The sequence below is a fragment of the Opisthocomus hoazin genome, chromosome 17 (assembly GCF_030867145.1).
Source record: "Opisthocomus hoazin isolate bOpiHoa1 chromosome 17, bOpiHoa1.hap1, whole genome shotgun sequence".
Classification (NCBI taxonomy): domain Eukaryota; kingdom Metazoa; phylum Chordata; class Aves; order Opisthocomiformes; family Opisthocomidae; genus Opisthocomus; species Opisthocomus hoazin.
The window spans coordinates 1,696,388-1,723,240 of NC_134430.1; the positions used below are offsets into that span (position 1 = coordinate 1,696,388).

The 26,853-nt window shown below is 69.6% G+C and overlaps 1 protein-coding gene across 4 annotated transcripts; it reads left to right on the forward strand.

Moving 5' to 3' along the window:
• The first annotated feature begins 583 nt into the window (after positions 1-583).
• Positions 584-26,244, forward strand: DLGAP3 (DLG associated protein 3). Of its 4 annotated transcripts, none has more exons than XM_075438023.1 (12): positions 584-741; positions 16,635-16,718; positions 19,205-20,282; positions 21,235-21,440; positions 21,859-21,973; positions 22,105-22,339; positions 22,820-23,160; positions 23,288-23,373; positions 24,014-24,438; positions 24,740-24,831; positions 25,040-25,183; positions 25,429-26,244. In XM_075438023.1, the coding sequence occupies exons 3-12, from the start codon at positions 19,263-19,265 to the stop codon at positions 25,645-25,647; spliced, it is 2,883 nt and encodes a 960-aa protein (XP_075294138.1). In that variant the 5' UTR covers positions 584-741; positions 16,635-16,718; positions 19,205-19,262; the 3' UTR covers positions 25,648-26,244. The 4 variants fall into 4 exon arrangements, with proteins under 4 accessions (XP_075294138.1, XP_075294140.1, XP_075294141.1 ...); XM_075438026.1 differs by having other exon boundaries at positions 585-741; positions 21,907-21,973; XM_075438024.1 differs by lacking the exon at positions 584-741 and adding an exon at positions 1,996-2,880.
• The last annotated feature ends 609 nt before the right edge of the window (positions 26,245-26,853 follow it).

Below are 26,853 nucleotides of genomic sequence, written 5' to 3' on the forward strand. Positions count from 1 at the left end.
AATGCTGGGATTCTGTGATTCTGTGCCCCCCGTGCTCGGGGCAGGGGCTCCCACGCAGCGGGTGGCTTCGGGCCGTGCTGTGGCTCCCGCCACCGCGCCCAGCGAGGCGTCCACCAGGTCACTGCTCCGCTGCACTGTCACCTGCACACCCGTCATTATTATTATTATTATTATTATTATTATTACAGCAAATTGCTCGGCGCGGTGCGAGGGGCTCGGTCGGCCCCGGTCTGCGGGGGGGGCTGGGCCCCCGGGGGGGCTGCACCGTGCGCGGGGGCTCTCCCGGTACCCGGCAGCGGGGTGATGGGGGTCTGGGGGGGTGACGCGTCCCGGGGTGTCCCAGGGGGATGCCCACGGGTGGGTGCCCCCCCCCCACCCCCCCCCCCCACCCCACCCCCCCCCCAGCACCGCGGGGCAGACCCCCCGCTGCGCGTCCCGCTGGCGGCAGCCCCCCGGCCCCAGGCTGGGGGGGGGTCGGAGGGGTCCGGGGGTCGCTCGGCGGCGGGAGGCGGGGGCAGAGCCGCGCCGGAGCCATCTTGAGCCGCCTCCTCCTCCTCCTCCTCCTCCTCCCGCTCTGACTCCCGGGGAAAATCCACCGCCGCGTCTTGGCTGCGCCCCCGCCCCGCGCCCACCCGCGCCCACCCGCGCTGCAGTGCGGGGCCGCCACTCGCATGCTGCCGCCGGGCCGGGCCGCGGGGAGCCCCCCGCCAGCGCCCGCAGGATGTAGGCGGCGGGAGCGGGGTAAGAGCGGCGGGGCGGGGGGCTGCGGGGGCCCCCACCGGGACCGGGGCATCGCCGGGCGGGCGGGGGGCTGCGGGCCGGGGGCTGCGGGGTGCCCGGGCGGGCGGGGGGCTGCGGGGCCGGGGGATGCGGAGTGCCTGGGGCGGGGGGGGCTGTCCCCGGGGGGATGCGCGGGGCCGTGCGGGACGGGCCGTGTCCCCCGGGGACCGATCCGTCGCCGCCGGGCGGGGGGCTGGGGGGGGTCGGGGGGGTGGGAGGATGGCTGGGGGCATCGCAGCGGCACCGCGGGGAGCGGCTGGTCGGGATCCCCCCGTGGGAGTGGGAGCAGGGGCGCGGGCACCCCCCATCCCCCGGTGCGCCAGGCGTTGGGGAGGGGGCTCGCAGCCCCTCCAGCCTCCCCCCGCACCAGCCATGCTGGGGCCAGCGATGGGCAGGCCCGGGAGACCTCTCCCCAGCCCGGTGGTCTCCCGTCTCGCCGGCCTGGGGGGCTGCGAGGCCCCCAGGGTTGGTGCTAGGCTGGTGCTGGGTGCGGGAGCCGTGTCCCGGCCGCGCCGGTGCGGGTGCGGGGCTGCCGGCGGGTGCTGGGAGCTGGCACAGAGCGGGAGCCGAGCGGCGACCCTCACCGCGCATCCCGGCTCCGTGGCAAGGGGAGCTTTTGGGGGGCCCGGGTCTGGGTGCCCCTCTCCTCTCGTCACCCTCCTCCCCCCGGACGGCCGGGGTGGGTCGGGGGAGCCAGCCGGGTCCCTCCAGCCCGTGCCAAACCCGCAGAGCAAGTTGGCGCTGGGACCGCTGGTCTCCATCCATCCATCCCGTGACACCCAGCCCCGCACGTCACCTCGCTGGCGGGGCGCGGGGCAGCGCTGCCCGCAGCGGGTCCCTGCCTGCTCCCCGGGCGGGCGGGAGGGGACAGAGCCGGGCTGCTGGGCGCCAGCTGCCCCGTGGGAGCCCGGGCTGGGAGCAGGAGGCCTCGCGTGGTGTAAATCGGGGCAGGATCTGGCCAGCAATGCAGATTCAGCTTTAGGAAATGGATGTCATCTCCAGTCTATCTCGATTCCTCGCCCTCGTGCTCCCAGTGTCCTCCCGCACTCGTCCGCGGTGCCCAGCCCTCGGGGACCCCGTCTGCCGGGGGACGGAGCAGGGGGACGGGCACGGCCACACGCGGGAGGCTGGGAGGTGGCACGCTGGCCCTCTCGCAGCGTTGTTCTGGCACCGGCAGGTCCGAGAGGGAAAGAGCAGCCATCGAGGTGACCGCGGAGCGTCGGAGCGGGAGGGGTCCCTCCCGGCTGCGGGGCGGCGCAGGCGTGGGCTACGTCTGGGGCAGCCGTGGGTGTTGTCACCCCACCGAGCCCGGGCTCCGGGCATCCCTGCTGCGGGGGAACGGGGTGACACCACCGCGGTGTCCCCAGTCCAGCCTGGGCAAGCTGGTGCTGAGCCCTCGGCGCCCAGATCTCCCTCCTGAGCGCCAGGGCTCGTCCCATGCGGGATGGGGATGGCAGGGTGGGCTGGAGGGGCAGCACCCAGCCCTCCTGCGGGCCGGGCCCCCCGCAGCCGGGAGCGGAGGGTGACTGGGGGTCCCCGAGGGGTCCCTTCCCGCACCCTCGCCGTTGTGAGCTCGGTGGGGACAGAGCTGCGGGATGCAGAGCCGCGGGACACGGCGCCCGTGCGGAGCCCCGAGGCTGGCGGCCGCACCGCTGCGTGCGTCTCCACGGCTCTGCCCACCCGCGAGGGCAGGATCCGGCCCCGCGCTGGGGTCTCGAGCCCAGGCGCCGCGGCCGGGGCTGGCGCTGGGGCTCCAGATCCAGGTTTTGCAGGCGCTTGCGCCTCTCTGACGAGCTGAGCCGAAACCCTGGATCCCACCCAGCCAGAAATTTGGATCTGGAGCCAAAGGTGACTCTTGGCCCTTCTGGCCGTGATGGGCGAAGTGAAAATCTGGATCTGAGCGGCGACGTGAGGAGCCTGGATCCGGCTCAGGAGCTGGATGCGTGGCTTGTGCTCCTTCTGCCCATCACGTTGGATTTCCCGAAATAGCCTGTTGAAGACCAGAGCCCGGCAGGGACCGAACGACGGGTCACCAGGGGTGTGGAAGCCTCGCCACGATCCTGGCTGCCTGCTTCGAGACGTTGGCAGCCAGCAGTGATAGTAAGATACGGTGCCATCGCCGGGAGAGCGCAGAGCCGGGGAGCTAAGAATAGCAGGCGAGACGTGCCGGCAGCGGGGGGACGCGCGGGGAGGGCCGGGGGCCGGGGCCGCGCGGCTGGATGTGTCCCGGGGGACATCCCGGCCATGGGGTGCGTGGGGGTGGCTGCCTGCCTTCCTCACGGGGGGAGGACGTCACCGCATGGCGGGGCACGGCGGGTCCCAGCGAGGGGACAGGGACGTGCAGGGCAGTGCCCGGTGCCACCGAGCCTGTGTGGTGCCCGTCAGCGTGGCCTCGGGGCTCTGCCGGCCCCGAGAGCTGGGGGTGCAGCCTGCGCTGTCGAAGTGCTCCGTGCCCTCCGGATTGCGCCCATCTTGATGGCCCCGTGACGCCCGGTCCCCCTGCGAGCAGCAGCACGGGGCGGCGGGCACCCCGGGGTGATGGAGAGGGCAGCACCCCGTGTTGGCTCCCCTCCACCGGGCAGGATCGAGCCCCTTCTGCTCCCCCTGCCCTGCCCAGCTCCCCGGGCCCGTACGGCGTCGGGCGCAGAGGGACCGAGGGGACGTGGCCGCCGTGGGCACAGGAGCTGTGCGAGCCGTGGGCACGCCGGCAGCACGTGGCAGCAGAGCAAGGGCCCATCAGACGAAGCAGAACGAATCCCTACTTCCCCCGTTTCCTCGGGGCCGGGGGTGCTGCGGGCGCCCGGTGTCCCCCTCCCGTGAGCAGCTGTGCTCCCGCAGGTCCCGTGCCTGCGCCTCCACCCCCTGCCCTCCATCCTCATTAAATTATCCACGCCGTGTCCCCCCCCCTCCCCGCGAAGCTCACTCCTCCCCGAGCACCGGCTTGGGCAGGAGCCATGACGTGGTTTCTGATCAGCTGCTGAATCCGGATTTCTCTCGGCTGCCGTCACAGGAGGCTTTGGCTGCTGCTGCCCGAGTGGGGGGCTCAGACCCCGCAACCCGGAGCCGGCGGGTGCCGGGGCTGCGGTGCTGTGCCGCCGGTGCCGTGCCGCCGCCGCCGTTCTGGGACCCGTTCCGCGTCGCTCCCACGGGGCCGGGGCGGGAGCCGGGCACCGTGCCCCGCGCACCCGTCCTGGCACAGCTCCGCCGCGGCCGCTGCGGTGCGGGGTTTGGCTCCTTTCCTGGCACCCGGCGCTCGCCGGCCGCGAGTTGTGGCTCTGAGCGAAGCCAGGGGACGGAAACGTCACCCAGCGCTGCCGAGCCCCAGTTCGTAGCCTGTGAATCGCGACGCCGCTGCAAGAGCAGCTGTTTGCGGCGCGGCTGCCAGCGCTGGGCGTCGCGCCGAGGGTCTGCGCGGCCTTCAGCCGGCGGCTGCGGGCGGTGGTGGGACCCCGCTGCCTGCCCGGCCCTCTCCCCCGGCGCGGCCGGGAGCCGTTTGGGCCGGGAATTGGCTGGAGTTTCTGGTGGGCAGAGCGGAGCGGGAGAACAGCCTGTCCGTGGGCGTCTGCGGGTGCCGCCTCGGCGCGCGAGGGCTGCGGAAGCTGGAGGTGCCGAATGCCGGCAGCGTGCCCGGCGGGCGACCGGCCGGGGTCCCATCGCCTGCGCCACCGCCTTGGCTCCGGGGCAGCCCCCGTCTCCCTGAGGGGCTGTGGCAGGACCCCCAGGCTCTTGGGTTTGGGGGTTGGTGAACTGGTTGTTACTGGGGGTACTGGGATGTGGCTGTCGCCACCGTGGCGGTGCGGGGTGGCTGGGTGGGTGTCCCCAGCCAGCGGGTCGGGGCGAGCCCCCGTGTCCCCGAGGGGCTGTGGTGGGACCCCCAGGCTCTTGGGTTTGGGGGTTGGTGAACTGGTTGTTACTGGGGATACTGGGATGTGGCTGTCCCCACCGTGGCGGTGCGGGGTGGCTGGGTGGGTGTCCCCAGCCAGCGCGTCGGGGCGAGCCCCCGGGGGGGTTGGAGCACCCCGAGCCGGTGCCGGCCACGCAGCCGGGCCCAGGGACGGTCACGGTGCTTCACGTCACGACACGCGTCTGCCCCGGGACCCCCGGGACCCCCGGAGTGGGGGGAGCGGGGAGGGCCCCGCGGCGGGTGCCGGTGGGCGTGCGGGGGGGGGGCTGCGTGCGGGGTGCAGAGAGGCGGGGGGGGTGGGGGCCGCCGCGGGGTGGGTGTGCGGGGGGGTGGGGGGCGTTTGCAGGGCCGTGCGTCCGCCCGCGCGTGGGCGCTGCGGGCGTGGGCAGCCCCGTGCCGTGGGGTGCGGGGCTTGCGCGCGGGGGCGGGCGGAGCGCGCCGGGGAGCGCGCGCGGGTGTGTCCCCGAGCGCGCGGGGAGCGTGGCCGCCGCCGCCACGCGTGGCCGTGACCCGGGGGACCCGGAGCGGAGAGAGCCCCGGCGCCGCGCCCCGCCCCGCCCGGCCCCGCAACCCCGCGGCTGGCGGCAGGGTGAGTGGGTCGGGGGGGGTGCGGAGGGGTGCGGGGGGAGGGGGTCCCCGCTTGGCAGAGCCCCTCTCCCGAGAGAGCTCCGCTTTGTGCCCGGATGCGCAGCGGGGGGGGGGGGGGAAGCCGAGACCACCCCCAGCCCAGGCCGAGCGGGAGCCCCCCGCGCAGCCCCCCCCCCCCCGCTCCTAACCCCTGCGTGGCCGGGTTCCCCTCCCCGCAGCCCCCTCCTCGTCGCGGCGTGCAGCGGGGGGCTCCCGGCCAGCCCTCGCCCAGCGCAGCCCTGGAGCTCGCCCGGCCGGGCGGGGGGCAGCCCCCGGCCCCGGGGTCTCTCCCCCCCTGTCCCCGCAGCCCTGCGCTGGGCCGGGGCTGGGGGCTGCGTGCACTGGGGGTCGCAGCCTGGGCTGTGCCTGAGCTGAGCTCACTCTTGGGGATGTGGTGGTCTCAGCCCTGGGGACACGCTGTGCTCAGCTTTGGGAACACGGTGGTCTCAGCCCTGGGGACACGGTGGTCTCAGCTCTGGGGATGCGGTGGTATCAGCTTTGGGGACGTGGTGGTCTCAGCTCTGGGGGACACGATGTGCTCACCCTTGGAGACGTGGTGGTCTCAGCCCTGGGGACACGATGTGCTCACCCTTGGGGACATGGTGGTTTCAGCCCTGGGGACACGATGTGCTCACCCTTGGGGATGCAGTGGTCTCAGCCCTGGGGACGCGGTGGTCTCAGCCCTGGGGACGGTGGTCTCAGAGCGGGCGTGTGCTCAGGATGGGGGAGGTGAGACCCCCGCTGCTCCCGGCCCAGCCCTGCACTGGGCCGCACTGCGCTGTGCCGGCTGTCCCCGAGCTGGGCAGTGCTGGGGGCCACGGCCGGCGGCGGGGGCGAGGAGGGAGCGGGCTGGGGGGGGGGCTTTGCTGCGTGCTCAGGGCAGGGGGGACGTGCGGGCCTTGCCCGAGCCCCCTGTGGGGCGGGGGTCCGTTTCCCTGCCCGTTGCGTTCCAGAGCGTGGAGCAGCGTCCCAGGGCGGCCGGGGCGAGCGTGTCCCGGCAGTGTGGGGAGCGGGGTCCGCACCTCGCTGTGTGCGGGGCGGGGGTCCCCTCCCGGTGTCCTCTGTTGGGCCCTGGGTGCAGCCGGGGAGCCCTGGGCCGCCTGCCTGCCAGACGGCCTCGCTGCCAGCGAGCGGCACGGCCGGCGCCGACATCTGCGCCTCGAGCCCTGCCCGTCTGCGGGTGGCTCCTCGGCACAGTCGCGTGGCCGTCGGGTCCCTCCGTGCCTCTCCATGGTGTTCCCCCGCCACCTCACCTCTCCGTCAGGCGAACCTCTGTTCTCCGGCGTGCTTTCTTGGAGGGGAAACTGAGGCAGGGGGGAGGGAAGTAGCAGAGCGCTCTCCTGGTTCCCCATCCCCCTCCGGCTCGATCCCACGCCCCACCCCACCCTGAGTTGTTTTTTCCCTGCCAAGCGATGCCAAGAGCCCGGGGGAAGCAAGGGCGTCCCGGGACACTGCTCCCGGCCGTGTCTGCTCCAGGCCCTGGAGCCGCCCGGCTCCTCCTGCCGCCGCCTGGCGCGTCCCTGGCCTGGGGCTGCGAGAGGGGCTGGTGGCGGGGCTGCTGTCTGCAGTGACAGTGGTGGCCATGGTGGCTGTGGTGGCTGTGATGGCTGTGTTGCCCATGGTGGCTGCAGTGGCTGTGGTGCCCATGGTGGCCATGGTGGGTGCAGTGCCCATGGTGGCCGTGGTGGCCTTGATGGGCATGGTGGGTGCAGTGCCTGTGGTGGCCCTGGTGCCTGTGGTGGCTGTTGTGGCTGCAGTGCCCATGGTGGCCATGGTGCCCGTGGTGGCGATGGTGGTGATGGTGGCCGTGGTTGCCGGCCATCGTGGCTGCAGTGCCCGTGGTGCCCATGATGCCCATGGTGCCCATGGTGGCCCTGGTGCCCATGGTGCCCATGGTGGCTGTGGTGGCCATGGTGGCCGTGGTGGCCATGGTGGGTGCAGTGCCCATGGTGCCCATGGTGGCTGCGGTGGCCATGGTGGCCGTGGTGGCCATGGTGGGTGCAGTGCCCGTGGTGCCCATGGTGGCCCTGGTGCCCATGGTGGCCGTGGTGCCCATGGTGGCCCTGGTGGCCCTGGTGGCCCTGGTGGCGGCGGGCGCTGTCCGCGGTGCTGACCGGCCCCTCGCCCGCAGACGGGCGGGGGAAGGGGCCCCGTGTCCCGCACCCCCCGGTCCCCCCGGGGCTGCCGCTGGGCGCTGCGGGGCTCGGGGCCCCCCCGCTCCCCGGGACGTCCCGGCCCGCCCCGGCCTTTGATGTGCGGCGGCTGCGGACGGGGCTGGCGGGCCCGCAGCCCCCCCACGGCCGGGCCGGGAGCCGGGCCGGGGAGCGGGGGGAGCCGTCGGGCCCCGCCGGGTCTGGACCAGGCCGGGGAGCTGCTGCCGGCTCTGCTCGGGGCACCCCGAGGGTGCGGGGGGGCCGGGGCAGAGCTGCGGGATGGGGACGCTGTGCCCACCGCTGCCCCCCGCCGCCGTGACCCCCAACTCTGCCCCCCGCCTCTGCCCCCCACCGCCGTGCCTCCCGCCTCTGCCCCCTGCCACCGTGACACCCCCTCTGCCCCCCAGTTCTGCCCCCCGCCTCTATCCCCCCGCTGCCGTGCCCCCCAACTCTGCCCCCCGCCTCTGCCCCCCGCCGCGGGGCCGGTGTCGGGGCTCCAGACCCAAATGTCAAACCATGCAAATGAGGCTGCGGGAGAGGCTGATTGAAGGGCCCTGCCCCGCCTCGGAGTTGCAATCAAATATGCAAATGGCTCCCGAGGAGGCTAGTGAAGGCTATTAATAGCGGGGGGGGGGATGAGGCTGTGAGAAAGCATGGCGTTCCTGGAGAGGGTGAGGCTGGGGGCTGAGTGGGCTCTGCGTGTCCCTGTGCCCTGCGTGTGCCACCCGGGTGGGCGCCTGCCTCTCTGCCCATGCCCTGATGGGTGTTGGGGGGTCCCCAGGGGTCCCCGGGGGCTCCAGGTACCGCTTTGGCCGCCGTGACCCTGTGCAGAGCGGGTGCTGCCCATGTCCCCGCGCTCCTGCCCGCCGTCCCGCATCAGCGTTGCGTGTCCCCGTGCCGAGCGGCTCGGAGACCCCACGGGGGAATCGCGCCGAGGTGGTCCCCGTGGGGAGTCCGGCCTCGAGCAGAGAGGAATTAGGAACCCCGGGGGGGTTTGCTGGGGCTCGGTCTGGCGGGGGGAGCTCGGCCTGAAGCAGGCGTCACCGTGTCGGTGTAGGGAGGGAGGACGGGGTTGGGGAGGGCTCCTCCCGGCCCCCCATCCTTCACCCTCCGCTTCCATCTCCCCTTCTCCCTCCTGGTTTCGTGCTGTTGCCGTCGAGGCAGAGGACGTCCCTCTCCTGCCAGCTCCAGTGCGAGCACGAGGCGGGTTCCCGCTGTGGCACTGGTGGGGACGGTGCTGTCCCCAGCGTCCCCAGCCAGCGTGGGGGGCTCGGTGAGCCTGGGCCCCCGCCGCAGCCCCGCTGCCTCGTCTCACGGGTTTCAGGAGCCGGGAGCCACCTGACCTTTTTAGAAAATTGTGGAAGCAAGGCTGGAGACAACGGTAACTAATTATTTAAAATCTGAAACTGCAATAATTAGCCCAATTAACAGTCTCAGGTGACATCTTATACCATCTGATAACAGCCTGAGGAAGAGGGGAATTAATTAACCCGTCAGCCTGACGTTTGTAGGTCACCGCTGGCTCCTTGCACCCGGCCGGGCGGGAGGAGGGGGCTCGGGGGGGCCCATCCCGCTTGGCACAAGGGGTCTGCATCTGTTGGGGGTCTCGGTGTAGGGAGGGCGGCTGCGGGTGAGCCCAGGCACCGGCCAGGGCAGACGGGCTGGGGGCTGCTGGGTGGGGGGAGAGGGTGCCGTGGCCTGAGGCCGGGGTGATGGGCAGGGGGCCGGGGCTCGGCGTCCCCCAGGACCGCCACCAGCGCAGGTTCGTTAGCGAGGTGGCAGCTGTAGGCCTGTGAGGTTGCTGTGGAAACGGTGGTTTTCGTTAACGGGAGGAGCCTCCTGCTTCCCAGGCAGGGCCCCCCCATCGCTGCGGGAGGGGGACCCCCGCCCTGGACACCCGGGGACGCGCAGACCCCCGTGTCCGGGGAGGGACATGGCGAGGCCACCGTGCTGCTGGCTGCGCAGCTCCCTGCGGGCCGGACCCCCTCCGCCACAGCCCCCCCAGCCCGCTTGGCGTGGCCGGTGGTGCCAGGCAGGGCTGCACATGCCTGCACACGCCTGCACACGCGTGTATCCCCGCACAGCACGGGGTGCCAGGCAGGGCTGCACATGCCCGCACACGCCTGCACACGCGTGTATCCCCGCACAGCGCGGGGTGCCTGCGTGCGCAGCTCCCCGGGCAGCACCGCCAGGACCCCGCACCCCCTCGGGACCCGGTCCTCGCACCTCCGCCGGCACGGGAGCGGGCACGGGAGCGGGCACGTGTGCACGTGTGAGGCCTTGGTGCCGTGCTCGGCTCGTGGAGTTTTAATGAGGTAAATGGTATAAAAAGCTCCGTTTGCCCTAAATGCCCATCGCTGCGTGAAGCCGCTGCGGCGCAGCCCGGGCCCACCCCGGGAGCTGGGCAGGGGGCTGCGGGGCTGGGCACACGCTGCTGGGTTGGGCACATGGCAGCGGCAGGAGGAGGAGGAGGAGGATGAAGGCGTTTTAGCACATTTGCAATCATTTCCCTCCTCCCCCCCCAAGTTTACAGCTTAGCTCAGCGGCTTATCAGCCTCCAATCTCATTAAATCAAGCAAATTGTAGCATCTGATATTTTATGGAGATTAAGGTGTGCGCCCAGACTCTGTAATTATCGGCAAAGATGTATTTACAATACCTTGCTGCTAGTAAACAAAAAATAACTTCGGATCAAAGCGCTTTTACAGGGAAATAAATCTGCCGATAGAGCCCCGCTGCGGGGGGACGTCGGTGCTGCCCGGGGTGGGTGGGCATCGCGGGGGGACGCGGCGGGGGGTGGTCTGGGGATGTCCCTGGTCCTGCGTGGCCGTGGTGGGTCCCCTGTGCTGGGGCCATCCCCGCGCCTGGGTCTCTTGTCGGCAGCTCCCATGGGTGCCCACCCCTCCGGCCGCGGCTCTGCTGGGGATTTCCACCCCGGAGACCTCCCAGTGCTGCTGCTGACACAGGACTGGGATTTACTGGCTCAGGCGTGGTAGTACCTTGCCCCTCGATTTTTCCTCGAGGTGGGCGCGCTGCGGATTACCGATGCGGCGACGCTGGTTTATTGCTGCCTGAGGTGGATTTATCCGCGTGGCACGGCCCGGGCTCGCCGCCGGTGTAAATCACCGCAGCGCGGCCGGTGCGAGCCCAGCGCGGTGGCTGTCTGCCACCGGGCCAGGGCGTTCCAGCCTCCCCCGAGGGGTTCGTGTCGGGGTTCCCCGTGGGGCTGTACCCTGCACAACCCAGCTTGGCTGCGTGGCGGTGGGCATGGCTGTCCCTTCTCCGTCTCGCTCTCCTGCCCGCTGAAACGAGAATAAAACGGTGATAATGCCGCAGACGTCCTCTGGAAAGGGCTCTGAGGCAGATGAAAAGCCCTACTTAAAGAGTGAGGCCATTATTATTAATAACTCGGAGCAAGGCTGTAAATTCAGCCGACACAGCTATTACGGGAAATGAACCTGCTCCTGCGCCGGATCCAAGGCTGCGCGGGCACGGGACAGGGATGGGGACAGGGATGGGGACAGCAGAGCGGGGCTGGGCAGCCGCGGGGCTGCTGGCTGGGTCGTGTCCGCAGCCGTTGGGGCAGCATGGCTGGAGGGGGCAAAACCTCTTGGCAGACCCTGGCTCCGTCTGGGCTCTCTGGGACCACGTCCTGGCATTTCTGGGAAGGTCGGAGGTGTGAGGGAGGGGACCCGGAGCGCGGGTCTCCCCCCAGCACGAAGGGAGGTGGCTGAGGTTTGCAGCAAGGCTGAGGCCTGGCTGGAGCTCAGGACAGGGGTGATGCGGGCTGCGAGGAGCGCGGCTGGGGCCGGTGCCGGGGTGGGCGCGGGGAGAGGGGCCGTGGTGCCGCAGCCGGCGCGGGGCTGAGCTGGGCAGGACCCGCCGTGACCGTCCTGGCGCAGGCTGTGCCCATCTGGGGAGCGTCCGTGGGAATATTACACCCTGGCAAAGGTTACGTGAAAATAAAAATAACCCGGTGCCATTTGTCGCCTGGCGCCTGCAGCCGGGTCAGCAAAAGGCGAGGAGCTGCCGCGGCTCCCGCTCCGTCGGGATCGCTTCACCCCTGGCCACGAGCGGGGCTGGGGGGCTGTGGGTAGCCAGGGTGGGTGTGGGGCTGGGCAGGGGGTCCTGGGGGGCGCGGGGGGCCGTGGCCGTGGGCTCGTGGTGCTGCCTGCACCCGGCTCGGGAGCTTCTGCGGGGGAACGGGCTTTGATATAAATATCTTTTTGCTCAGCGCACGACCTACTTTCCAGACAATGCCATTACCCTCCCGACTCCCTCATTCATCTTCGCCGTCCTCCCCCAGCCCGCCCCGCACCCCGTAACTCGCCCGTGATGTGGCGAGGCAGGACGGGCGCCCGGCTCGGGGGCACCGTGGGGACCCCCGTGCTGGGGCTCGGGGCCAGGCAGCAGCCCCGTCCCCACGGCTGGCGGGGGTTTCTGCTGCCCGGCCCCTACCCCTGCTCGGGGCTTGCAGGGGGTGGCCAGGTCCCCTCGGGGGTTTCTCCACCCCATCCTGGTGGGTGCTCAGCTCCGTCATCCCTTCCCACTCCCCCTAGCCCCATTCCCTGGCTCAGTCCGTGCCCTGGCTGCCCGACATCCTCGTCAGGGACATCCTCGCTGGGGCAGGGTGGGAGCACGGTGGAGCAGGCAGCAGCCAAGCACTGGCTCAAGGCTGGCCCATGGGCAGCGTGTGGGGGCCAGGGCCCCCCTGAGCCCCCCGGAGCATCCCTGGCGCTGGGGCCACGCACGTGGTTCATCCGGGGACGATCCCGTGGGAGCTCCCGTGTGGCGGCAGAGGCCGTGCCGCGCAGTTGGCAGCCGGCGAGCGGCTGCTGGGATTCGGGGCAGGTTGGGCAGGGGGTGCCCGGTCCCACCGGCGTGGGGCTGCCCAGCCCCCGGTGACAGCCCTGGCATCGGTTTTGCCCTGAGAGCTGGAAATGCCTCCCCCGAGGCAGGGCAGCCCCCGCGCCCACCGCCCGCACACCTCCACGTGCGCCCGGGACCGAGCCCCCGCACCTCCCCTGCAGCTAAAATTAAATATTCAATTTGTATTGCTGGTAAATCCTGTAAATCTCTTTTATCTCTAAGCTCTGGTAGCAGGAGTATCGATGGTGTAATCTCCGCGGGGGCCTGTCCTGCCACCCTTCGCAGCTCTCCGGCTCGGACCACGCTCTCCTTTCCCCACGTCTCCCCAGGGGATGCTTCAGAGCGAGGTGGTGGGGTGGGACCGTGGTGCCCGCGGCAGAGCACCCCGCGGCCCCTGCCCTGCCTGTGCTGCCCGCTGCGGGGGTGATGGGGAAGCAGAGGAAGCTCCAGCTGAATCCAAGGAAGAACTTCTTCCCTCTGAGGGTGCCGGAGCCCTGGCCCAGGCTGCCCAGGGAGGCTGTGGAGTCTCCTTCTCTGGAGATATTCCAGCCCCGCCTGGACACGGTGCTGTGCAGCCTGCTCTGGGTGACCCTGCTTGGGCAGGGGGTTGGGCTGGGGGACCCACAGAGGTCCCTTCCAACCCCTGCCATGCTGGGATTCTGTGCCTGGGCGACCGACGTGGTCCTGCCAGAGAGCCCGCCATGCCCCCCGCTCGCCAGCCACGTACCCCCACCTTGCTCTGCCCCCGTGCCAGGCCTGTGCTAAGAGCGTTGTGCAGAATTATGTATTTAAATATTTAGGCTTTCATCAGCTTTGCAAATGAAGCCCATCCATTAAAGCAGCAGTTTGGGTCCTCCGCTGGCGAGCTGGGCTGCGCCGTGCCCCGGGCTCGCGGTGCCGGTGCCGGCGCTGGCCCCGAGGGACGCCGGGGGTGGGATGCAGCCTGGGAATGGGGCATGGCGGCCTGGAGCATCCCTGCCGGCACAGGGACCAAGGGCTTTGCTTCCTCGCCGTTCCCAGCTCCTGCTTGCTGGAAACCCCGGCCCCTGCGGCCCCGCTGCGGGAAGAGCTGTGGGATGGGATGGTGTTGAAAGGGAACTGGTTGGGCTGGGTGCTGTTATTTGAGGTTGGAGCGGAGGATGCCGCACGCAGGGAAGGCGCAGAACGGAGAAATGGCCGGTGGCAGTGAGAGCCCTGGCACGGTTGAGCACCTGGCGGGAGCGGAGCTGGGGATGGAAGCGCTGGCTTGGCAGGGGTGGGCAGGGGACGGCCGGAGATCGTCGGCACCGCTGCTCTCGGCGCTAACGCCGTGCCGCCCCGCGCTCGCCGAAGCGGCTTTGAAGCGATCCCTGGCTTAAGCCACTACGCCGCGTGGCCGGGGACATGAGTGGCTTTTTAAGCCGAGGCAGCACGGCCCATGCGGGTGCGGAGGGGGAAGCGGCACAGCTGGGTGGGGAAGCGGGGTTCACCCGGCACCGCTGCCAGCCGGGGGTCCTGGCACAGCCAGCAGCGCCCGGGGGGCTGCCGTGGCCCCAGGTGCCTGGAGAGGGTCCTCCAGCGGGAGCAGGTCCGAATCCAGCGGGATGTCTGGAGCCCACCGCCTGGCGCTCCGCTGGGCACTGGAGCAAGGTGCCCGGTGCGGATGTGGGCAGACCCCCAGGGTGAGCGCGGAGTGGTGATGCCCCTGCTTGTCCCTTCCCTTTGCTGCAGGTGGACACTGTTGGTCTCGCGTTGGCTTTCTGTCCCACCGGGCTCCCTGGGGTCACCTGCGTGTCCCCCCTTTCCACCAAGCACTGGAGGGGCACCGGGGGAGCGTGCTGGCTGCTGCCGGCTCCGGGCAGCACGGGCAGATGTTGAGTGTGTCCGTGGGAGGGAAGCTGTCCGTGGGCGTAACTGGTGATGGGTGCTCATCCGTGCGGCGCAGCGCCCATGAACCCTGCGCCAGCTGGTGTGGGCTGGGGTCTCTGGGGCGCTGCTTGGCCTGGGGGTCCTTCCAGGGTGGTCTCCCAACTCGGCTGGCTGCGCTCCTGCTGCTCTGGCCGTGGGGTCCTGGCTCCAGCCGGTGGCTCCCCGTGTGTTGTGCTGGCTCCCGTGGGCAGGATGAGCATCCCTGGGGGGCCGAGGGCGCCGGGGGTGCCTGAGCCTTGGGGCAGCGCACCCCTGCCCGCCCTGCCTCTGCCCGCGCCCGCCCGGGGATGCTGCTGCGGCCGCTTCTTTGCTTCTCAGCCAGCTTCTCTGTGGGCTCTGGCCACTGGCCCCGGCCGTTCCGGGCTCGTACCGGGCTTTTGAAGAGGTGGCTCTTCCGCCGAGATCCAGGTCTGGGCTTTGCGAAGGTGGAGCGCCAGGCTCCCTGCTCCGCTGGCTTCGCCCCGGCAGCTCGGGGGTGTCCTGGCTCCCTCGCACAGGAGTGTGGCCCTGGCCCTGGGGATGTCGGCTCTGGGGACCCGGGTGTCTGTCCGTCCGGGCGGTGCTGGGCTGCGCGTGCTGTGCGGGGCGGGGGTCCCGTTCCCCCCGCAGCGGCGGCTGCGTTGCGGCGGGGAGTCCCGGCGCTGGCGGCCGTGCCGGGATCCCTGGCAGCTGGGGTGTGTCGCGGCCGTATTTCCTCGCTCTGCTCCAGGAGTAATTGCTCAGATGGGGACTTGGGGCAACTCCCATCCCTCTCCCGGCATGGTAATGAGTCAAGAAGACTCAAAGACAAATGGCTCATTAAGAAGCAGTGCTGCATTGCAGGATTTTTCATCCCACCAACCGCTGCATCAGCAGAGGCAGCACCTCTCGCGCTCGCTCTCCCCAGCCCTGGAGAAGGAGCTGTCAGGCAGCCGGGGCCGGTGCCAGAATTAATCATGCGCTTAATAACCCTCCCCTCCCGTCGAAGGGCCCGTCCTCAGCCTCCCCGCACGCCGAGCACGGCGGCAGCGCTGGGCTCCAGCCCTGGGCACCCTGGGTTTGGTGCCCGGGAAGCACCCACGCTCAGCGAGATGCCAGGGGAGATGCCCCCCAGCATGGGGGTGCCCGGGACCCCCAGCCCGGCTCCGTCGGGGGGCTGGGCAGCGCGATGCCGCCGGCCCCTCTCGGCAGCCTGGGCAAACACCTCTTGCTCCGCTCACATTTGCAGTTCTGGTGTTTGTCCTCCATCACTTCCCACAAATCTTGCCTCATCGCTTGTTCAGAGCCCGGCGGGTTCCTGCCCCTCACAACCCTCTGCTGGGTTTGCTTTCGTTAACAGTAATTGGCTTTGATTTCCTCAGTGCATCGAGCGCATTTGCTGCCATCTTTGCACCCTGCTAGCTCCCCTTCCCTTCCCTTTCCCGCTCCCTTTCCCCATCTCCTTCCCCTCCCGGGCCCAGCCGTGCCGGGGTGACGAGCCTCTCCCTAACGACGCTCCCGTCCCTGCCCGACACGAGGAGTGAACCAGCGGTGGGCTGCTTCCCGCTAATTCAGCTTCTGAGAAAATAATGACTCGGCGCAGAGTTGTGTACTAAATTAGGTGATCTCTTACTAAGCCCCGGTTCTTTTTTTTTTTTTCCAGGCTGAGTAAATTTACTAATACAGCCTAATAAAATAACAGAGCAATTAGTAATAAAATAAAATGTTTGCTCTCCACAATCCTTCTCGCTTACCGTGAGTTGGGAAAAAGTAAATAGATTAAAAGCGCGGTGGAAGTGACCTGGCGGTATTCCATATTTATTTTCTTCCAACCACTGTAGATCAAATTTGCTCGGCTCCGAAGTGGGAAGACCACTTTATTTTTTTTTTTTCCCGCAGGCTCCAGCTTGCGCGCGGTGCCAGGCGCTCACGCTGCGCGTTTGTTCTCTCCTGCTTTCATCCCCAGCCATAAAGCTCCCCGGCAGGACCCGTGCTGGCAGAACCTCGTGCTAATTTGCAAAGCAGAACGGGCCGAGCTCGCGCCGCTGCTGGGCCAGCGGCTGGAAAAAAAATCCCTTTGCTCGCGCTGGAGGGCCGGGGCGGCGGGAGGAGGCTTTGTAGAGCGTACGGCCGGATCCGGAGCAAATCAAAGTGGATGGCGAGGTGGCTGCTGGGCCAGCCCTGGCACCCGCTGGCAGGGGATTGCATAAGAGGATGGGGCTGGGGATGGTTTTGGGGCGAAGCTGGGCGAAACACGTGTCCGCGGCCATGCGGAGCCCTCCCCGTCGCTGCCGGTGCCTACGGGGCGGCCTCGGGGGAGGAAGGAAGGCTGGGCTGATGAAAAAATACACGGAGAGCTGGGTCAGGCTGGTTTGGGGGAGGAACACCCTTGCTCTTCCTCCCTGGGCTTCATCCCCCTCGTGTCGCTCCCCCAGAGCCTGCTGCCCCCGGGAGACCCAGCGTGGCGGAGCGGCCGGCGGCCGGGGCCATGAGGACGGCATCCCCCTGAGCGCCGGGCGGTAAGTGCCAGCGCCGGGCACCGCTGGGACCCCGGCAGGGGGCTGGGGACCCCCGGGCACAGGGCCGTCGGCCCCAGCTCGCGGGGTTTGACCTGGCGATCTCGGGAAGCCCAGCTTTTTCCTGCGCCGGGGCGGTTTGCCGGGAAGCAGAGCTGCCTCTGCCAAGTGCCCCCGTGGGAAATTAAGTGTGGGGGGCTGAATTTCGGCATGGCCCGCAGTGCCGGGGGCTGTGGGCCCCTCTCCTCGCTGCACCGACCCTCGTGGTGGGGAGAGCCGCGGTGGGAGCAGACATCAGAGGGAAGGTGGTGGTGGGGGAATCGCCGGTGGGAGTTTCTCCAGGCTTTGGATGCAATAAAGGCAAGAAGTGAGTTATTTGTAATGGTAATTATCCTCTTCCAGTTTATCCTAGCACATAATTGTGTGGGCGGTAGGTTCCCACTGGTGGTAATTACCCTGGTGTTAAATGGCACAAAATTCAGCCGGGCTGGGTTGTCCCCCCCCTTTTGGAGTCTGCGGTTGGGTGGTGCAGATCCCCTCCTTCCCGAGGGCTGCGCGGCGAGAGCGGCCGGCAGCAGGGCACGGCTCTGGCTCTCGGCCGTCCACCCACGAGCCGTGCTCCGGCCGGCACCTCCTGCCCACCCTGCCCGGGGAGAGGAGGGGGCTCGGTGCCTTCTCCTGCCCTCTGCCTGTTGCCATCCCCACTGGGACATGGGGATGGGGACCCTCGGCCGCGCTGCCTGTGCAGAGACCTGCAGAATGGCTGCCGACCCCTTCCCCATCCCCAGGGTGCCCACGGCGGGTCCGGCCGGTCCCTGGCCAGGGTGCGGGCACCTGCGTGGCGTTGGTGAGCTGGGGCGCAGCGTCCTTCACCGCGGCACGTCCCCATCCTCAGCCCGTCCCGCGGCCGTGGCAGAGCTGCCGTGCCGGGGCCCAGCTTTGGTGAATTCCTGCGCCTGCTGAGCACAACAGCCCGCGGGGCTGGTGCTGGCGGGATGCTCAGCTATTTTGACTCCCTCTTCCCACCGCAGCGGCAATATTTGGATCAGCTGAGGGCTTCCCTCCCCAAGCAGGAGATGATAGCTCAGCCCGTGGAGGCAGAGCTGGGGCTGGGAGCCCATCGGTCCGTCCGTCCATCCTGCTGTCGACGGCCAGGGCAGCCCCCTCCCACGCTGCCGTGCCCGCTCCGCGCAGCTGCTCTCCCAGGAGGGCAGAGGCAGGTCTTTCTGGAACGGGCTGCATCATCAGTCGGTTCAGATGCAGTAATTAGGGAGCCTCGTTAGAGCAGGAGTGCGGCTGTGAGGGTGTGGGGAGAGGCGCAGGACTGCGCCGTCCGGCCTTGGAGCCGGGGAGGAAGGCGGCAGGGGCTGATGAGCGCAGACGCCTTCCCCGGGTGCTGCCACAGCCCCGTCTGCCGCTCGCCGCCAGCGCGCCCGTCGCGGGGTCCCCGGCCCCTCGCCCCTCCGTCCCTGTGCATCCTCAGCCCTCCCAGCGGCTCCAGTCCCCACGTGTCCCACGGACCCCCGGCCCCTCGCCCCTCCGTCCCTGTGCATCCTCAGCCCTCCCAGCAGCTCCAGTCCCCGCATGTCCCACGGACCCCCTGTGCCTTGGGGACCGTCCCGCCGTCACCTTTCCCTGCAGCTGGTCTCAGAGACGGGCTGTCCGCAGCACCCTGCCCAAAGGTGGTAATAAGAGCGTTGATGATACCTCTTAATTAGCCAGGCTACACTGGAGAATAAGTAATTTCCTCATTTACAGTCATACCAAAGGCAGAGCCTTTGAGAGACCGTAAGGAAGACAAACCGTGATGGGTGCGTGCATCTCCAGCGTCCCGGCAGCCGGCGCGGGGCTCGACGCCGTCCGTCCTCCTCCTTCTGCGTGGGGATGCCCCAGGCGTAGCCGTCTCCGCTCCCCGGCTCCCCATCCGCGGGGGCTGGCAGGGCCGGGGGGCCGGCGGGGCGGCCGCTCGTGGGGCTCCATCGGCAGTGCCACGGCCAGGGCCGTGCCGGGGGGACCGGCTGGATGGAGACGTCAGAACGTGGCCCCCCCCGCGCCCCGCAGCGGCTCCGTGAATCGCAACGGCTGAAAAACTCAGCCGGAACCGTTTTCCTAATGGAGAAACACTTCATAATATTTGGTGTCGGAGAAGAAAACAAGTTTCTGATGATGGCAGCGTGTCCTCCCTCGCCGTCTGCAGGCCCCGCGCTGCCTGCGTCGCTGCCAGCGGCACCTTCTCCTTCCCACTCCCCCCTTAGCGCTGCCCGCGCCGAGCTGGGGGTGACCCCGGATGCCCGGCCCCGGCACTGTGCCCCCCTCGCCCCATGGTTTCTGGCACTCCAGCCTGGCTTCAGAGGGGCTCAGCCAGGGCTGGATCCTGCCCTGGGAGCTTCCCAGCCCCCTCGGTCGGTTCCTGCGGGACAGCCCCCAAGTTTCGCCGGCGGCGGGGCGCGGGGGGGAGCGTGACGCCAAGGCTGTCCCTGTCCCCGCAGGTGAGCCCGCAGGGACGACCCTGCAGGATGCCGAGGCTACGGGGAGGATGCTGACACCATGAAGGGCTACCATGGGGAGCGTAGCCAGGCACAGCCCTCCTCCGGCCACCGCTGCCGCTGCATCCCAGAGGACTGCGAGCATCCTGCCGACTACGTCCAGCACGGCCCCGGGGGCCGGCCGCCATACCTCCTCAGCCCCAGCGAGCCGTGTTCCCTGGAGCATCCCTACTGCCCGGCACGGAGCCCCGGCGCGGCCGGCGAGTGCCCAGGCGGGCCCCTGAGCGAGCCGCCCTCCGCCAGCGCCAGCAGCACCTTCCCGAGGATGCACCACGCGCAGCAGCCCTACGACTCCTGCGACGAATGCATGGCGACCGCCCACCCCGCCAGCAAGATCAACCGCCTGCCCCCCACGCTGCTGGACCAGTTCGAGAAGCAGCTGCCGCTGCACCACGACGGCTTCCACACGCTGCAGTACCCGCGGGCCGGCGGCGCCGAGCCCCGCAGCGAGAGCCCCAGCCGCATCCGCCACCTCGTCCACTCCGTCCAGAAGCTCTTCGCCAAGTCCCACTCCCTGGAGGCGCCGGCCAAGCGGGACTATAACGGCACCAAGATGGACGGCCGCGGGGACGGCTACCACCACCACCACCACCACCACCACCACCATCACCACCAGTCCCGCCACAGCAAGCGCAGCAAGAGCAAGGAGCGCAAGGTGGACTCCCGGCACCGGTCCAAGGTGATGGGCTGGTGGAGCTCCGATGACAACCTGGACAGCGACAGCAGCTACATGGTGTCCGGCCGGCACGCCGCCGACCAGGGCACCCAGTACTGCGTGGACGCTCCCGAAAGTGCCTTCAGAGACTTGACCTTGAAGAGTCTAAAGGGCGGCGGGGAAGGCAAGTGCCTGGCCTGTGCCGGCATGTCCATGTCTCTGGACGGCCAGACGCTCAAGAGGAGTGCCTGGCACACCATGACCGTCAGCCAGGCCCGCGAAGCCTACCCCAGCGCCGGCGGCACCGAGAAGACCTTGATGCTTCAGGAGGCAAAGGCCAAAGACCGAGCGTACCAGTACCTGCAGGTGAGGGGCTGGGCAGGGTGGGGGGCTGCCCCGGGGACCGCGGCTCGTGATGCCGTGGGGCGAGCCAGGGCTGGGACCCTCCACCCGGCGTGGTGCAGGGATGCTCCAGCTCCGCTCCACGTCCCCAGCGCCTGCGCCCTGTCCCTGGGGGTCCCGTGCTGGTCCCCGCTGTCCCCTCGCCGGCAGCATGAAGCCCCCCATCTGCCACCTCCTGCCCCGTGCCCGTGGGGTCAGACCACCGCTGTCGGCTCGGGGCTGCCGGTGGCCCCGAGCCCGCTCTCGTCTCGCAGCTTTTATCCTGCTTGCGCCTGGCCGGGTGCCAGCGCCTGCCTCGTCACCAGGCTCCCTTCTAGGTCACCCCCCCTTCCGATTAAAAACTAATTAACTCTTCTCTCCCTTTTCCCGGGGGAAGGAGACAGCAATGCCGCGCTGGCCAGGGGTGGGGGGCGGCCGGGGCCTCTCTCCGCCGGCAGCGGGGGCATCGGGGCAGGGTGACGGCCGCCCACCCTCCCCGTGGGGCCCGGGGGACGCCGTCCCACCGCCGCAGCCCGGTGAGGACCCCGTGGTGCCGGCGTCAGCGGCGCGTGGCGGGACTGGCAGCCGCTGCGTCAGCCGGGCGGCCGCGCTGGCATGGGTGGGATTTGGCCCAGCCGGGGGGGCCGCGAGGTGGGACCGGCTGCGCTGCCCGGTGCGTTGGGATCGGCGGGGAGCCGTGGCCGTCAGGAGCAGTCAGCTCTCCTGCATTGAGGGGCTCTCCCAGGGGCGTCGGAGCCCCCAGGGTCTGTCCCCACCACCCCAGGGTGCTGTGGGGAGGGCAGGGGGGCCATGCCAGCATACGCACCCCAGGCTCGGGCCGTGCCCGCACGCCGGGTTCGAGCCACGCGCATGCGTCAGGGTCAGGCTGGGACGGGGCTCGGCCGCCGCGTCCTCCCACGCTTCCCTCCTGCCCCAGGTGCCGCAGGACGACTGGAGCGGGTACCCCGCGGCGGGCAAGGACGGGGAGATCCCGTGCCGGCGGATGCGCAGCGGCAGCTACATCAAGGCCATGGGCGACGAGGACAGCGCCGACTCGGACGCCAGCGCCAAAGTCTCGCCCAGGGCGGCCATGCGGCGAGACAGCTACCGCCGCTCCTCCAGCGCCGACCAGGCCAGGACCAAGTAAGGGCTGTCGCCTCCCAGCCCCGTCTCAGCGCTGCGGGCGGCAGCGGGGCCGTGGGCTGGGGGTCCCCGGGAGCTGTCGCTGCTCTCGGTGGGTGCTGGGGGGGGATGGGGCTGCGCCGGGCTTCGGGCTGGGACCCGATGCTGCAGCCGTGAGCGACGGCTGGGGAGGAGAGACGCGTTCAAAAGGAGACGACTGGGATGTGACCCAGTCCTGGGGGGTGGCAGGCTGGCTCCTGGTCCCCAGCCCCTCTCCCAGGGGACAGGTCCGTGCCCCCAGGACCGCGTTTCGGGGCAGTTGGGAGCAGGGCCGGCGGCGGTGGCCGGCGGGAGCGTCGCTGCAGCTGCGTTTCCGAATGCTCTGCTTTGAAGTGTTGCTTTTGGTGCGACCCCTTCTGTTCCCACTGTCTCTCATTAGGTTTGCGAGTAGGCACTATTCTGATTCATATATCTGTAACTGTCCCAGCTGCTGCACGCCGCCGCGAGTGCTCCCGCGGGGACAGAGCTACGGGCGATCCTTCACCACCGGCCAGGTAGGGTCCCAAGTCACGGGTGCCGTGGGGCAGGTTGGGGCGCGGGGAGGGTGGTGGATGCTCCTCTGAGCATCTCCAGCCCCGCTCGGCCCCGGCTCGCTGCCGGCCGCCTCACCCGCCGCTCTCCGCAGATCAACGACGAGCTCAACCACCAGTTCGAAGCCGTCTGCGAGTCGGTTTTCGGCGAGGTGGAGTCGCAGGCCGTGGAGGCACTGGACCTGCCCGGCTGCTTCCGCATGCGGAGCCACAGCTACCTGCGGGCCATCCAGGCGGGCTGCTCCCAGGACGACGACTGCCTCTCGCTCTTCTCCATGTCAGCCCCCGCCGGGACGCCCATCACCAGCAGCATCCTGAAGCCCAGCACCTGTGAGTCCCGGGGGGTGAGGGGGGCTTGGCCGCGTGAGGGACCCCCCCGCGTCTCCCTCCCTGCTTGCCCCGGTCCCCGCCAACGGCGGCTGCTGCCCCTGCTCCTGCCCCCGGCCCCATGCAGCCCCCAGCACGGGGCACGAGCATCCCGCTCGTGGCTCAGCCCTGGTCAGAGGGCTGCTCTGTGCCCCCAGCACCCGCCTGCTGTTCCCTCCTTCCCCCCACTTCTTTCCCCCTACTTTGTTTCCCCATCTCTCCCCCTTGCTGGGAGCTGCAGCGGCATGGCCAACATGGGTCTGGGGTGGTTTCCAGTCCCTTTCTGGAGATGAACTGGCCAAACCGCTCCTCTGGGCTCCAGCCCAGATCTCAGGCAGCCGAGGTGCAAACCCCCTTTCCCCTGGGGCCCCCCATTCGCGGCGGAAAATGAGCAAATGCCTGTGTTTTCACGAGCCTTTTCATCCTGCGCCTCTCCCACAACAGCCTTCAGTTACAGAAAAGCTCCACCTCCCATCCCTCCAGGAACCAAAGCCAAACCCCTCATCTCCGTCACGGCGCAGAGCAGCACCGAGTCCACCCATGAGAGCTACCTGCCCGGCGAGGCCGCCCGCAGCTCTGCCTGGTCCAAAGACGCCGCGGCCCGTTGCAACTCGGCCGAGAGCCTGGAGAGCTCCAAGGTGACGGCCGTGGCCCTCGACCTGCCGCCGGTCCAGCCCCGCACGGCTCCCAAGCCCTCTACACTCATCATCAAGGCCATCCCCGGCCGGGAGGAGCTGAGGAGCTTGGCTCGGCAGCGGAAGTGGCGTCCGTCCATCGGCGTCCAGGTGGGCTTCGCTGCTCCCTGTGGGCTCCGAGCCGGCTCCGAGCCTGCCCGAGTGGCGTGGGCGATGCTGAGCCGCTGTGCCACATCTCGGGGCTGCCCTCCAGCGCTCTCCCTCTGCCCCTTGGCAGGTTGAAGCCATCTCTGACTCGGATACAGAAAGCCGGAGCCAGAGGGAGTTCCACTCCATTGGGGTGCAGGTGGAGGAGGACAAAAGGTACCGCACGGCCGGGCTGGGCTGAGACCTGCCACGCTCGTGGCACCAGGGGGCTTGGGTACCCCCAAGGCTTCCTGAGCTGCCCCACAGCGTCTTTTCGCTCGCTGCTCTAGCTGAGGCCCCCAGAGCTCAGCACCGTCCCCATCGCAGGGCACATGTCCCCGGACTGCCCGGGGAGGGGGCTCCCCTGCTCCCACCCCGCACTCCGTTCTCCTTTGCTGGGGCTCAGCCCCGGGGTTGGAGCCTGGCCCAGGCGTGGATGAAACCTCTGGGCTTTTCTGCAGTGAAGCATGACGTTTTGGCTGGGGTGGGAGTGCCACGTGCCGGGACCTGCGCGGCCCGTGGGAGGGGAGCTCCGGCAACGTGCCCACGCAGCCCTGGTGCACGCTCCTCTCCATCCTCGGTCCAGCACCGGTAGCCATGGAAACGGGCTGAGAGCAGAGGAGATGAGGGACCGATGGGTTGCGTTGTGGCTGCTCAGGGCTTTCCCCGCAGCCCCGAATGCTCCGGGATCCAGACCGGCATCCCCAGCCCCACCCTGCCCGCAGGCACCCCTCACCCTGCCCACCATGGCACCCGGCACGGGGACAGGGCAGCAGGGCTGGCTGCAAGGGTCCCCACGCGCTCTCGCTCTCCGCAGGCGAGCCCGCTTCAAGCGCTCCAACAGCGTGACGGCGGGCGTGCAGGCGGACCTGGAGCTGGAGGGCTTCGCCGGCCTGGCTGTGGCCACCGAGGACAAAGCCCTGCAGTTCGGGCGCCCCTTCCAGCGGCACTCCTCGGAGCCCGAGTCCGGCCGGCAGTACGCTGTCTACAAGACGGTGCACACGCAGGGGCAGTGGGCGTACCGGGAGGACTACCAGCTGCAGTACGACACGGTGGAGGTGCCCCGGCGGGATGCCTGGATGGAGCGGGGCTCCCGCAGCCTCCCCGACTCCGGCCGGGCCTCCCCCTGCCACCGCGACGGGGAGTGGTTCATCAAGCTGCTGCAGGCGGAGGTGGAGAAGATGGAGGGCTGGTGCCAGCAGATGGAGAGGGAGGCGGAGGACTACGACCTGCCGGAGGAGAGTGAGTCGGGGCGGTTGTGCGGGTTGGGAGGGACTGGGGGTCCCGTCGGGCTGGGGGGACACAGCCATGGTTCTGCAGTGCTCCCACCTTGGGACCACCTTGGAGCGTTTCCCCTGCCAAGGCTGAAGAGGTTGGGTGGGGGCAAGAAACTCTGGGACTTGGTGGGCTTTGGAGAAAGGAGGAGGCACTGCATGGGTTTGGGGGTCCGAGCTGCCCAGGCTGTCCCGCTGCCCCTGAGGGGGTGCAGGGGGGAGGCTCCGTGCCCTGTGGGAATGCTGACCTTGTGCTCTCCCCCCGCCAGTCCTGGAGAAGATCCGGAGCGCCGTGGGCAGCGCCCAGCTCCTCATGTCCCAGAAGGTGCAGCAGTTTTACCGCCTCTGCCAGCAGAACATGGTGAGCGCCGGGCAGCGGTGCCACGGGGTCAGCCACGCGGGCAGGGGGTCTCGTACCCTTATCCGGTGGAAAAGGGGCTTTGTAATGCCCTGGGGGAGAGCCAGACAGAGAAACCCCCCAGCAGCGTGGGGCTGGGGTGGCCGTGTGGCCAGTGGAGCCGATGTCCCGCAGCGGACATGGATGACGCGGTGTCCCTCTGTCCCCGCAGGATCCCAACGCGTTCCCTGTGCCCACCTTCCAAGACCTGGCCGGCTTCTGGGACCTCCTGCAGCTCTCCATTGAGGACGTCAGCATGAAGTTCGCCGAGCTCCAGCAGCTCAAGGCCAACGGGTGGAAGATCGTGGAGCCCAAGGTAAGGGCAGGGCTCTGCCGCTGGCGCTGGTCCCCTGTCACCTCCCTCCCTCCTCCTCCCCAAGCGCGTTGGTGCCCAAACTGCCGCTGCCGGGCTGTCGCCGGTGACTGCTTTTAGCAAACACTCGAAGAACAGAGCTGGAACACAACGAGGATGGAGAAGGGGCTGTGCCGAGTCCGCCGGGACACCCATTCCCCGGAGGTCCCGGCCCCGTGCCCACCCTGAAGCCCCCATTCTCTGTGCAGGAGGAGAAGAAGGTGCCTCCCCCGATACCAAAGAAGCCGCCGCGGTCCAAGGTGCACCCGGTGAAGGAACGCTCCCTGGACTCGGTGGACCGGCAGCGGCAGGAGGCCCGCAAGCGGCTCCTGGCAGCCAAGCGAGCTGCCTCCTTCCGCCAGAGCTCGGCCACCGAGAGCGCGGACAGCATCGAGATCTACATCCCCGAGGCGCAGACCCGGCTGTGACCGCAGCCTCCGCTTTTCTACCCGGACTGGACGGCGCGGCCGTAGCTCACTGTGATGGGGGGCCGCGGGGACACCCTGGGGCAGCTCTTGGCCCCACTCACAGCTTCTCTCTTTTCTATCTTCGACCTTTTGTGGATCCGACGGCGGGTGAACGCAAGCCCGGTTCTGCCCCGTTCCGTTGCCCCCCGCCCGCATGCCCCTGCCAGCCTCTCCCGGGGTCCGGGGCTCTCCCTCCCTCTGCCCTCCCTGGGGCCGTGTCCCAGCTCTCTGCCCCCTTCCCAACCCCCAGCCCTCCTGCACCCCCCCAGCCCGTGTCCCAGCCGCAAGAGAGGTGACCCTCAGCCCCCAGCCCCGCCAGGCTGGAGGGGAGGGGGCCGCAGGCAGGCCCCCCACCTCGCTGTACTCAGTGCAATCCCCCCGCCTGCAGCAGGGACGGGGCCCCCAGCCCCCCACCTGGCCAGAGCCCCCCAGCCCCGCACCCCGGCCCTGCCGGCGCGAGGCTTCGGGACGTGGCGGGGACGAGGGGCTCCCCAGGGCCCCTTCCCCTCTATACATATATAAATATAACCGGAGGAATAAACCAGAGGCTACACGTGAGCAGCGCCGTGTTCTGGCTGGTGGGACGGCCCGGAGCAGCAGAAAGCCCCCGTCCCGGCGAGCCGCCCCGCTGCCGGAGCATCGCGACGCGCTTCCCCGCTTCCCGCTCAGCCCTCCTCGCCCATCAGTCTGTCCCCCCGTCTGTCCGTCCGTCCATCCCTCCTGCCAGCCTGGGGTCCGGGAGCACCTCTGCAGCGTGGCACCAGCCGGCGACGGGGGAGAGGGTCCGGCTGCCGGTGGGATCCGCGTCCCTGTGGTGCCGGGGACCGCGGCGGGATGGGAGCATGGACGTGGCCAGCGGCTGCCCCTTGAGCGCGGGGCTGCTGGAGATCACCCCGGGGGTCACCCCTTCTTCTCCCTGAGCCCCCGGTGCCCGTGGGGATGGGACACCCCGGGATGCTGCTGCTCCCAGCTCCCCCACTGGAGCCGGGGGGTCCCCAAGGTCCCCTGCAGGGCAGAGCAGCATGGCGGGGCAGGAGGTCACATCTCCCCCGTTTCTGTGCCCATCCCCATCCCTGGTCCCTCTCCGAGCATCCCGTCCCCCCTCAGTGTCCCTCTCGGTGGCAGAAGGGGGAAGACGCTGTCCCCAGCCCTGCCGCGGCCATGCCA